This window comes from Schistocerca gregaria, chromosome 9 (assembly GCF_023897955.1).
Source record: "Schistocerca gregaria isolate iqSchGreg1 chromosome 9, iqSchGreg1.2, whole genome shotgun sequence".
NCBI classification, from domain to species: Eukaryota; Metazoa; Arthropoda; class Insecta; order Orthoptera; family Acrididae; genus Schistocerca; species Schistocerca gregaria.
The window spans coordinates 162,231,013-162,244,063 of NC_064928.1; the positions used below are offsets into that span (position 1 = coordinate 162,231,013).

The following is a 13,051-nucleotide window of genomic DNA, read 5'->3' on the forward strand; positions in this document are numbered from 1 at the left end:
CTGGTATGGCTTGTACACACCAGCCTTGCGAGCAGCTGACTTCCAAATTCTCCCTGCTCTGGGGTTACACATACCTGGCCGCACACTTACCACCTTTCTACCTGAGCTTGCCCAGAATGACCGAACAGCCTCCTCGCCTTTCCAACTCACACCCAGCCGAGCAAGTAAATTCACCTTTCCTCAATACCGACACTAGATGACCTAATAGCTGGCCTAAATACGTCACACGCCTAATGAAACATTTAACTTCCTATGTAAAATTGTTGGTGATCTAGTAGTCTCTAAAGGAATTTGGCACCTTACATTATCCAAATTTAACGTCTCGGTACTCTTTGCTGTGGGACTTCTTTAAAGAAAGGGTTAAATGAAAACAGACTGCACACACTGGCAGAACTGAAGGTTAACATAACAGTGTAGATTAATGACGTCAGTTTAGCTTGCTACGCAAAGTGACGTTAAACAGTAAAATGAATTTGAGTGCACTACTGAACAGAATAACCACTTTGGCACAGGTGGAGGGCTGCTAAGTGGCACTGAGTGCTCGTGAAGAAGCTCCTCCATTTAAAGAACAATGCCAGGAGCGTAAATGTGCATTCCTGGGAGGTAGTTGGCTGATAGAACCAGTTAGGTAATGACAACCTAACAGATCTGGAGAGTTCTCTCATAGCAAGCTAGATAGACAAGTATAGCTTTTTGTACGAATGGCCATTTAGGTTGGCAATAGAAAGTAGTACCTATCCTGACAGTCGGTTGTTTCCTTGATGGGACTGGTGTTTTATATAGGACCCAGCATGGTTTCTTGCCTCAATTTTGTAAATGTCTCGGAATAGTCAACATGTAGTTTTCATCACAGAGGGCCTCGTGGGCAACTACCAATTGCTATCGGCACAACACAGCGAGCTGCTATGGCCTGCAGTCGAGATAATCACCCGTCATGTTCCACTGTTGTTCCTCATTCTTGACATTCTCCCACTCTTCACCACCTTATAGGTGTGGCACTGCTGGACATTTACTTTGATGTTGCAGGTTGATTGGGGCAATAAACCTTAAAGCTTGACCAAAATATTTTGACAAAAAGGAAAATTTCTTGTAGTTTCAAGAAATAGCATTAATAAGTTAACAAAAACAGCATTCCTTTCTAAAATTTTACAATAAAAAGAAAACAGGCACTGTTAGAAATGTTAAAAAAAAACCTGATCTGCTAGAAGCTTGTAAGTAGATGTCAACTGTGCTATGATAACCTATATAAAAAGTGTGTAAAGAACAGTTATTAATTGAGGAATGTAGAAATACTACAGCAACCTGTTTGTTGCTCCCATAGGGACTCTGAAGACAAGTTCCGACAAATTAGTGTGCACAGAAAAATTTAAGCAATTATTCTTTCCTCTGCACTGTACATGAATGGATGGAAAGAGGTCGTCATATGTAGTACAGTGGGAAGCACCCCATGCCATACTCTTCAATAGTTTGTAAGAGTGCAGATATAAAGGTGGTGTTCAGTACAAATTGCAATATAAATAAAGAATTCAAGATAGCTTAAGGCCAGGAAATCCAGGAAATGAGACACTAAAAGAGGAGTTTTGCTGTTAATACAGCAAAATATCTTCAGATGACCATAATAGAGATGATATAAAATGCAGACTGTCTATAGCAAGGAAAGCATTTCTAGAAGAAAAGGAAAACGAAAAGGAAAAGAAAACATCAAATATGAATTTGTGCTAGAAAGTCTTCTGAATTGATTTTTAGGGAGTCTAGTCTCTTACACAAGCTAAAAAGGGTCGATGAGCAGTTTGAGCAACCAGAGAAGAAATGTGGTGCAACAGTTTGTAATTTTGTTCCTTTTATGATTGTGTAGCTTTCTTTTATTTTTATTAATGATATGGTCTTCTGGCACTGATCCATGTTGTTACACAAGCACTTCCAAAGTTTGTTTTTTTGAAATGGACAAGAAGATAAAATTGTACTTCACAGAACAAAAGTGTCAGATATCATTACCAGTTATCGTGAACCATGACGTACAGGGTGTAACTAAAGTCCGGGAACACTATATTATTTATTGCACAAGAATTAAACATTGTACAGATGTCGTGCATATTGCAATTTGAAGAGAATCTCTGAAAGTTTCTTTTTTTTTTTTTTTTTTTTTTTTTTTTTTTACAAATGTTCCATATGTGAACCATGACTGACCCAGCAGATGTCAATACAATAATCGAATACTTGCCATACCTGTCCCAGCATGGCATTGTCATTGTGGCACTCACTTCCCATATTCTCTCCCGGAGCTCTGCTACATCATGTGGTAGGAGGCAGTACAGAAAAAGTCACACGGAGTGAGATCTGGTGATCGGGGAGGCCATTTCGTGAAACAACTGTCCCCTTCTGTAGCACTGCCAATCCATTGATGCGGCAGCTCCATGCTCAGGTATCCACAAATTTCACGATGAAAATGGGGTGGAGCACACTGTCATTGGGGCCATTTAGAGTTCATGGGATGCACAATGCACCGATTTCTTTCGACTCCTTATGAATGTGTCTCTTACGCGATCCACATTCACTTCAATCACTCTGGGATGTCCGCTTCTCTTTGCTGGGCACAAGCAACCCACCATAACGAATTTATTATGCCAGTGGTAAATGGCCTTCCTTGTTGGTGGCTTCTTACTGTACCTGGTTTTAAACATTCGCCAATCTCCAACACACAGAAATCCCACTCTGCACCTGAACTTGCCATGTTTGCGACTAGTGCTGACTGTTGGAAAGTTACCAGACTATGCTCGGGTGGTATCCATGGGAGGGGGAGGGGGGGGGGGGACTTTCAGGGTTCCTCTTCAAAATTTCATATGTATGATATCTGCACAATGTTTTGTTCTTGTGCAATAAATAATTGAAAGTGCTCCTGGACTTCATGTACACCCTATATTTATAAATGCCTTTATAGCAAATACATCAATTGCCTATACAGACACTACAATGTTTGAATAATAAGTCAATGTGTCATGGGTGGTATGACTGCACAATCCATTGCAGAGTAAAGATATGCGGCAGCCCAAGACTCTAATGTCAACTTTTATCATTGGCGAGTTAGCTCACAAGTTGCATGTGTTGATATTTTTCGGCAAATAGAAGATTGTAGTATTTGACAGCACAGTTATCTTTGGGCAGATGTTAATTTATTTGACAAAAGTTGTGAAATAAGTAGACTAATGTGGAATTTCATAAATATATTCCATCTGAGAAGAGACAGTGTGGCCCTAAGAAATACAAGCAAATATAACACACAGATATGTCCTACCCACCCTACTCATCTATTGGTACTGCTAACAACCCTGTTTCCAAAGCACCCATGTAAAGCTGCTGTTAATGTGTCTTCCAACTATGTGCAGTCATGATATTATGGTTTTTCCTTCAGTATGTTGGCTGCTGCTGTATTCTGCACTAATGACAGGTCTATCCGTTTCAGGTGCCACGCGCCAACCAACATGTTCCCATCAGCGCAAAGTCCACAATTTCCGCAGGCTCATTCATTTGGTAATGCAAGTTTGACGTCGGCATCCACGGTGCCATTGTCACCTGTTGTGGAAGGTACAGTATGTCAACCACCAATGATCACCGCAAGCAGGTGCAATAATGTGTCAGCTGCAGGCATTACAAGATTTGAGAAAGAAAAAGTTGTTTACACCTGGACAGTTACGGGCATAAAGAACTGGCCCGAGGACGTGAGCAGCATAGCATCTACTTCTTTCCGTCACCCAAATTCGAGCGAGTGGTGCATGGTGCTGTCGAAGAAAGGCAACGAGTTGCATCTCTGTTTCTGGTTGAAAGTAAGCAAGGAACCTGCAAAAGCAAACCTGAAAGCTACACTTTCTTTAGGTGGAGACGAGAAACGCGAAGTGTATCCGCCGTTATACTGTACACTTAAAGGGGGTGAGAAGTCAGCACCAAAGTCTATCAGTGACACCTTTCCCACTACAGATGGTTACAGGAATGTGGGTGACAGTTTGACATTCGAGTGCGAGGTGGAGATTATGTGCATTGTGTGGGACGAGTTGCCAAGTGCTTCTGCTCTGGAGACTGAGCCCGGCCTCGCTAGAGACTTCGGTAACTTGTTGGAGTCCCAAGATTTTTCAGACTTCATTCTGCAAGCTGGAGATGTCAAATTCAAAGCGCACAAGGCAGTGCTGTCCACCCGCAGCCCTGTCTTTGCCAGAATGTTGCAGCAGGATATGAAGGAAGCACAAGAAAACTGCGTCTACATCGAGGGCGTGGAACCGGGTGTGGTGGCAGAGGCACTGCGTTACATGTATACAGGCCGCGCGCCGGCACTGTGCAATATGGCCCGGGGCTTGCTGGTGTTTGCAGACCGTTACGACCTGTGTGAGCTAAAGAGCCAGTGCGAGGTGGAGCTGGCGAGGCGCCTCACCATAGACAATGCCGCCAATTCTGCAGTCTTTGCTGTGGTCAACTCATGTGATGCTCTACTCAAGGCTTCTGTAGCTTTCATAAAGCGGCATATTGAGGAGGTGATGGGCACTACAGGCTGGAAGAATGCCCTCCACAGCGACCCTGACTCTGTCGAAAAGATCAGTCAACTCATCGCAGCTCGTTCCCAGAGGTAACTATCAGTGTAACAGTCAGTACTTACTTTGTATGTACTGGTGCTTAGTAAGTCAACTATTTTAATTGGTATCATAGTGGCTGGTTCATTCTTGTCTATCCAGCTACAATTTTTGAATCGGTCAATAAATGGCACATGATCAGTCCCTGATCACATGTACCATAGACGACATTATACTCAATCTTTATCACTTTTTTGTATAAACTTAACAGTTACACAAATCAGAAGTAATCTTTCAGATAACAAAATGTGACACACATATTAGAGGTGTCCCAAAAATATTGTGACAAACTTCTAATGGAGCTGGGTCATGTTGTGAGGATTGAGAATCATATAGCAACCTGTGGCCACAGATGTCAGTGGTAACTGGTAGCAGAAGTCCAATATTGGAAAGGAAATGACTCACCGGGAAGATGTATCTGGCATAATGAGTACACATGGTTTACAATATGAACATGGCTCAAAATGTTAAAACAGGTGTTCGAAGTTTGCACCACACATGCCAGACAGACGGAGCATTGACTGCTAGACATACTTAACACACCAGGAGTTTCTTTAGTTGTAGCAGCTGTATAGACAATCATTTTGGGAAGAGATCCATTTCAGACTCCACAGGATCGCAATAGATGAGAGATTTCATAGCTCCCCAAAAGAGGTACAAATACTGGAATTAATCTGAGAAGCCTGGGCCAAGGGAACTGGTCCACCATGCCCAATCCATTCATGTGGGACTCACCTATTCAGATAACTACACGAATTACCATCTAAAATTAGCAGGCATCATATTGGAGCCCACATGCTGCACCTCATATTTGCAGGTACATCTTTAAGCAAGCTGCAAAGAACCAGTTCTAGAAAGATATTACACTTCACTTCGGTCTAGTGGGATGGTAAAAGGTACTGCCCAACTAAGCAGTTGCTAAATGAACTTGCCCACACAGTAAGTGTGAAGCGATATTGCGCCACCTGGTGCCATACATTGTGAGGTTTGTTTTCTGCCCACAAATTCTGATTGTAGTATATTGAATACACTATCTTCAGCGAATGTGGCCTCATTAGTGAACAACACGTAAGCTGGGAAATTCACATTTCTTCCACTTTGTGCCAGAAACCACTGGTCAAAACGCATAAGCGCGGGGCGGTCATCAGCATTCAATAACTGCACCCCTTGGAGATGAAAGGCATGTAAGGACTCAGTGTTAAAAACATGCTGGACACTACCAAGAGACATTATTAAGTCCGAGGTAATGGCATGAATGTTGACATTTTGATCAGACACACTTTCGACCTCAATGACTGACTGGACCGATTTTGGCCAGCTCTCACTAGCCCTGCCGCTACTTAATGACTCTTAGTCACAGAAAGCTCAATGCAAATGAGCAAAGAAATTGTGCTGCAGTTCATGTCTGTCTGGTATATGTTCTCAATAAATGCATCCGGAAGCTCTTCCATTGTGCTCATCTATTCCACACACTAAGTGCAGGCCTGCGAGCTCCCCGTTTGTGTAATGGTCGTGCTGTTCGTATACTGGCTAGCTCTCCAGTGAGGAAATTTCACATTCCGCTCCAGTACTCCCGGGTACAGCACCACCTAGCGGTGTATGACAATGTTTGCAGACACAGAGGTCTATGCACTTATGAGTCCTTATGTTGTCAGTCACCTCACTTAGAGTTTGTCATGACATTGCTGGGACACCCTGTATACAGGGTGTTACAAAAAGGTATGGCTAAACTTTCAGGAAAAGTTCCTCACACACAAAGAAAGTAAGTATGTTATGTAGACACGTGTCCGGAAACACTTACTTTCCATGTTGGAGCTCATTTTATTACTTCTCTTCGAATCACATTAATCATGGAATGGAAACATACAGCAACAGAACGTACCAGCGTGACTTCAAACACTTTCTACTTTGTTACAGGAAATGTTCAAAATGTTCTCCGTTAGCGAGGATACATGCATCCACCCTCCGTCGCATGGAATCCCTGATGCGCTGATGCAGCCCTGGAGAATGGCGTATTGTATCACAACCGTCCACAATACGAGCACAAAGAGTCTCTACATTTGGTACCGGGGTTGCGTAGACAAGAGCTTTCAAATGCCCCCATAAATGAAAGTCAAGAGGGTTGGGGTCAGGAGAGCGTGGAGGCCATGGAATTGGTCCGCCTCTACCAATCCATCAGTCACCGAATCTGTTGTTGAGAAGCGTACGAACACTTCGACTGAAATGTGCAGGAGCTCCATCGTGCATGAACCACATGTTGTGTCGTACTTGCAAAGGCACATGTTCTAGCACCAGAGGTAGAGTACCCCGCATGAAATCATGATAACGTGCTCCATTGAGCGTAGGTGGAAGAACATGGGGTCCAATCAAGACATCACCAACAATGATTGCCCAAACGTTCACAGAAAATCTGTTTTGATGACGTGATTGCACATTTGCATGCAGATTCTTGTCAGCCCACACATGTTGATTGTGAAAATTTACAATTTGATCACGTTGGAATGAAACCTCATCCGTAAAGCGAACATTTGCACTGAAATGAGGATTGACACATTGTTCGATGAACCATTCGCAGAAGTGTACCCGTGGAGGCCAATCAGCTGCTGATAGTGCCTGCACACGCTATACATGGTACGGAAACAACTGGTTCTCCCGTAGCACTCTCCATACAGTGACATGGTCAACGTTACATTGTACAGCAACAACTTCTCTGATGCTGACATTAGGGTTATCGTCAACTGCACAAAGAATTGCCTCGTCCATTGCAGGTGTCCTTGTCATTCTAGGTCTTCCCCAGTTGCGAGTCATAGGCTGGAATGTTCCGTGCTCCCTAAGACGGCGATCAGTTGCTTCGAACGTCTTCCTGTCGGGACACCTGTGTTCTGGAAATTTGTCTCGATACAAACGTACCGCACCACGGCTATTGTCCCGCACTAATCCATACATCAAATGGGCATCTGCCAACTCCGTATTTGTAAACATTGCACTGACGTTCGTGATGAACACTAACCTGTTGATGCTACGTACTGATGTGCTTGATGCTAGTACTGTAGAGCAATGAGTCACATGTCAACACAAGCACCGAAGTCAACATTACCTTCCTTCAGTTGGGCCAACTGGCGGTGAATTGAGGAAGTACAGTACATACTGACAAAACTAAAATGAGCCTTAACATGGAAATTAAGCGTTTCCGGGCACATGTCCACAAAACATCTTTTCTGTATTTGTGTGTGAGGAATGTTTCCTGAAAGTTTGGCCGTACCTTTTTGTAACGCCCTGTATAAAAGTGAGACATCCATAATTACGCCATCAATACACAATATTGTGTCAGAAGTCTTAGTGTAAAAGTCTAGCATGGTGTTCTTGCACACTCCGGGTTTTGGGAAGGTGCTATGGATTGATGCCATCTTAATATGATATGTCTTGCATATATAAATGCTTTGTAATATGTATGATAACTATTTCACTTTTGTGTTTTTTATCTGACAGATTCTGATGGTGACTTAAAGCTGAAACTCGTAAAATTCGAATTTTTTTGTAATTAAAAAAAGGACCAAAACAGTGTATAACAAGTCTGAATTAGTCAGTTTTACATTTTGACTGCATGTACATTTCTCTTTTAATATATGCACTTTTAACATCAATGTGTAAAACAGTTGCTCTACATTTACTTGTTCCCACAGTTGCTTGTTCCTCCCTTGTTTTCATTTGTGATGAGCTAGCCTCAGTACTCTGCAGACCACTGTGAGATGCGTGGTGTAGGGTACATACCATTGTTTATTAGGGTTTCTTTCTAGTCCATTCACTTCTGGATCATGAGAAGAATGATTGTCTGAACGCCTCTGTGTGTGCAGTAATTATTGTAATTTTATCCTCACAATCCCTGTGTCAGTGATAGGTAATAGATTGCAGTGTCATATTTACTTGAATAGTCTCCGCATGTTTTTTCCCCATATTTAAGGATGAGAAACTGGGATGCGTAGATCATTCGAAATGAGGTTGCTACTGATCCATCCCCAACAATAGATCCAATTATATTATTGCATTGTTGAAGCCTCAGTCTGTGACGCACCGGTAGCATGTTAGAAGTGAAGTATTAACAATGTCTTCAAACTTTCAAACTTGTTAATTATGGCTACAAGTTCTCATTATCACTTGTACAGTGCTAAAGAAAAACTGAAAATTATTGAAGAAGCAGAGACCATTGGAAATTGTGCAGTGGGAAGAAAGTACAATGTGAGCGAGAGGTGTATTCACGACTGGTGAAAAAACAAAAACACGGCTTCAAGAAACTAACAGTCATCTGTGGGCATTTCACGGCCAAGAAGCAAAGCATCCAGACCTCGAAAAAGGCTCTGATATTATGTAGACGAGAAGCGACAGTACAGATGTACAGTGATGAGTGAAATGTGCCAACATAAAGCATTGGCTTTAGCCAAAGAACTACGCATTATCAGTTTCAAAGCTAGCTGGGGCTGGCTATCAAGATTTTTCAGCCGAAATGGATTAAGATTCCGGAGGAAAACTACCATTGACCAGTGGCTTCCAGGCAATTACCAGGGAAAAAAAAGTTCATTTTCATCATTACATGATAAATCTGCGATGCGAACAGTCCTGTATATTATTGCGAACTGGTAATGCTGATCAAATGCCAGTTTATTCTGAGATGCCGCCCAAGAACACCGTGAACAGGGAAGAAGAGTCCTGCATCATTATACAGATTGGCAGCAGTGAGAAGCAAAGGTGAACAATGATGTTGTGTGTAACTGGTGATGGATGAAAGCTACCACATTACATGATATTTAAAAAGAAAATTATTCCGAAAATATGAGTGAAAAGCATATTAGGGAGAGTGAATCCGAAAGCGTGGATGGACAATGACCTCGTGACTGACTGGGCGACACATGTTTGGCAACATTGTCCTGGTGCCCTACTAAATTTACGTGACATGTTGGTCGTGGCCAGCTTCCGCAACCATAAAACTAAGGAAGTTCGAGATGAATTACAAAAAGGGGAAACAGACTTGGGCATTATCCCTGGAGGCGTAACTTCCATCCTACAACAACTAGATGTGTGTATAAATCTGCACTTAAACAGTGATATACGCAATCGATGGCAGGTGAAAAATGCAGTACACACGAAGTGGAAAAATCAAAAGGCTTGATTTGTCCCAGATTTTCGAGTGGGTGAAAAGTACATGGGACTCAATTCCACAACCAGAGTTGTTGTTTTGGTCTTCAGTCCAGAGACTGGTTTGATGCAGCTCTCTGCGCTACTCTATCCTGTGCAAGCTTCTTCGTCTCCCAGTGCCTACTGCAACCTACATCCTTCTGAATCTGCTTAGTGTATTCATCTCTTGGTCTCCCTCTATGGTTTTTACCCTCCACACTTCCCTCCAGTACTAAATTAGTGATTCCTTGATGTCTCAGAACATGTCCTACCAACCGATCCCTTCTTCTAGTCAAGGTTTACCACAAATTTCTCTTCTCCCTAATTCTGTTCAATACCACCTCATTAGTTATGTGATCTACGCATCTAATCATCAGCATTCTTCTGTACTCGATGTTAACAAATTTCTCTTCTTCAGAAACGCTTTCCTTGCCATTGCCAGTCTACATTTTATATCCTCTCTACTTCGACCATCATCACTTATTTTGCTCCTCAAATAGCAAAACTCATTTACAACTTTAAACGTCTCATTTCCTAATCTAATTTCCGCAGCATCACCCTATTTAAATCGACTACATTCCATTATCTTCGTTTTGCTCTTGTTGATGTTGATCTTAACATCCTCCTCTGAAGAAACTGTCCATTCCATTCAGCTGCTTTTCCAGGTCTTTCGCTGTCTTTGACAGAATTACAATGTCATTGGCAAACCTCAAAGTTTTTATTTCTTCTCCATGGATTTTAATTCCTACTCTGAATTTTTCTTTTGTTTTCTTTACTACTTACTCAATATACAGATGAATAATATCGGGGATAGGCTACAACGCTGTCTCACTCCCTTCCCAACCACTGCTTCCCTTTCATGCCCCTCGACTCTTATAACTGCCATCTGGTTTCTGTACAAATTGTAAATTGCCTTTTGCTCCCTGTATTTTACCCCTGCCACCTTTACAATTTGAAAGAGAGTATTCCAGTCAACATTGTCAAAAGCTTTCTCTAAGTCTACAAATGCTAGAAATGTAGGTTTGCCTTTCCTTAATCTATTTTCTAAGATAAGTTGTAGGGTCAGTACTGCCTCACGTGTTCCAAAACTTCTACGGAATCCAAACTGATCTTCCCTGAGGTCGGCTTCTACCAGTTTTTCCGTTCATCTGTAAAGAATTTGTGTTAGTGTTTTACAGCCTTGGTTTATTAAACTGCTAGCGTGATAATTTTCACATCTGTCAACACCAGCTTTCTTTGGGATTGGAATTATTACATTCTTCTTGAAGTCTGGGGGTATTTTGCCTGTCTCATACATCTTGCTCACCAGATGGTAGAGTTTTGTCAGGGCTGGCTGGCTCTACCAAGGCTATCAGTAGTTCTAATGGAATGTTGTCTATTCCCGGGGCCTTGTTTCAGCTTAGGTCTTTCAGTGCTCAAGAAAAACACTTCACGCAGTATCGTATCTCCCATTTCATCTTCATCTACATCCTCTTCCATTTCCATGATATTGTCCTCAAGTACATCACCCTTTTACACACCCTCTATATACTCCTTCCACCTTCCTGCTTTCTCTCCTTTGCTTAGATTTCCATCTGAGCTTTTGATATTCATACAAGTGGTTCTCTTTTCTCCAAAAGTCTCTTTAATTTTCCTGTAGGCAGTACCTATTTTACCCATAGTGAGTTATGCCTCTACATCCTTACATTTGTCCTCTAGCCATCCCTTCTTAGCAGTTTTGCACTTCCTGTCGATCTCATTTTTGAGATGTTTGTATTCCTTTTTGCCTGCTTCATTTACTGCATTTTTATGTTTTCTCCTTTCATCTATTAAATTGAATATATCTTCTGTTACCCAAGGATTTCTGCTAGCCCTCGTCTTTTTACTTACTTGATCCTCTGCTGCCTTCACTATTTCATCCCTCAAAGCTACCCATTCTTCTTCTACTGTATTTCATTCCTCATTCCTGTCTATTGTTCCCTAATGTTTTCCCTGAAACACTCTACAACCTCTGGTTCTGTCAGTTTATCCAGGTCCCATCTCCTTGAATTCCCACCTTTTTGCAGTTTCTTCAGTTTTAATCTATAGTTCGTAACCAATAGATTGTGGTCAAGAGTCCACATCTGCCCCTGGAAATGTCTTACAATTTAAAACCTGGTTCCTAAATATGTCTTACCATTATATAATCTATCTCCAAGCCTCTTCCATGTATACAACCTTATGATCAAGTTATGCTCTGTGCAAAATTCTACCAGGAAGCTTCCTCTTTCATTTCTTACCCCCCATTCCATATTCACCTACTACGTTTCCTTCTCTTCCTTTTCCTACTATTGAATCCCAGTCACCCTTGACTATAAAATTTTCGTCTCCTTTCACTATCTCAATAATTTCTTTTATCTCATCGTAGATTTCATCAATGTCTTCGTCATTTGTGGAGCTAGTTGGCATATAAACTTGTACTGTCGTGGTAGGTTTGGGCTTTGTGTCTATCTTGGTCACAAAAATGCGTTCACTATGCTGTTTGTAGTAGCTTACCCACACTCCTAATTTTTTATTCGTTATTAAACCTACTCCTGCATTACCCCTATTTGATTTTGTATTTATAAACCTGTATTCACCTGACCAGAAGTCTTGTTCCTGCTGCCACCGAACTTCACTAATTCCCAATATATCTAGCTTTAACCTATCGATTTCCCTTTTTAAATTTTCTTACCTATCTGCCCAATTAAGGGATCTGGCATTCCATGCTCCGACTCGAAGAACGCTAGTTTTCTTTTTCCTGATAACAACGTCCTCCTGACTAGTCTCCACCTGGAGATCTGAATGGGGGACTATTTTACCTCCAGAATATTTTACCCAAGAGGACGTCATCATCATTTAACCATACAGTAAAGATGTATGCCCTCAGGAAAAATTACGGCTGTAGTTTCCCCCTTGCTTTCAGCCGTTCGTAGTACCCGCACAGCAAGGTTGTTTTGGTTAGTGTTACAAGGCCAGATCAATCATCCAGGCTGTTTCCCCTGCAACTACTGGAAAGGCTGCCGACCCTCTGCAGGAACCACACATTTGTCTGGCCTCTCAACAGGTACCCCTCCGTTGTGGCTGCACCTACAGTACGGCTTCCTGTATCGCTGAGGCACGCAAGATCCATGGTTCATGGGGTGGGGGGATTATTAGGAGTGTGTACAATATATTCGTAGAGTCATCTTAAAGCAGGCTCTTGAAACTTCATTACACATTTTCATGATAGTTGAGGTCTGTCTTAAAGAATCTTGCAGTTCAGTTCC

The 13,051-nt window shown here is 42.0% G+C and overlaps 1 protein-coding gene across 30 annotated transcripts in view; it reads left to right on the forward strand.

The window, feature by feature from the left end:
• Positions 1–13,051, forward strand: part of LOC126291941 (speckle-type POZ protein-like) — a 95,864-nt gene that overhangs the window by 34,518 nt on the left and 48,295 nt on the right. For 16 of the 30 annotated variants that reach the window (XM_049985673.1, XM_049985674.1, XM_049985672.1 and 13 more), the window contains one exon: positions 3,446–4,612. In XM_049985673.1, the coding sequence (XP_049841630.1) occupies positions 3,446–4,612 (1,167 nt within the window). The remainder of the gene's footprint in view (positions 1–3,445; positions 4,613–13,051) is intronic. The other 14 variants (XM_049985686.1, XM_049985683.1, XM_049985684.1 and 11 more) reach the window with 1 other exon arrangement.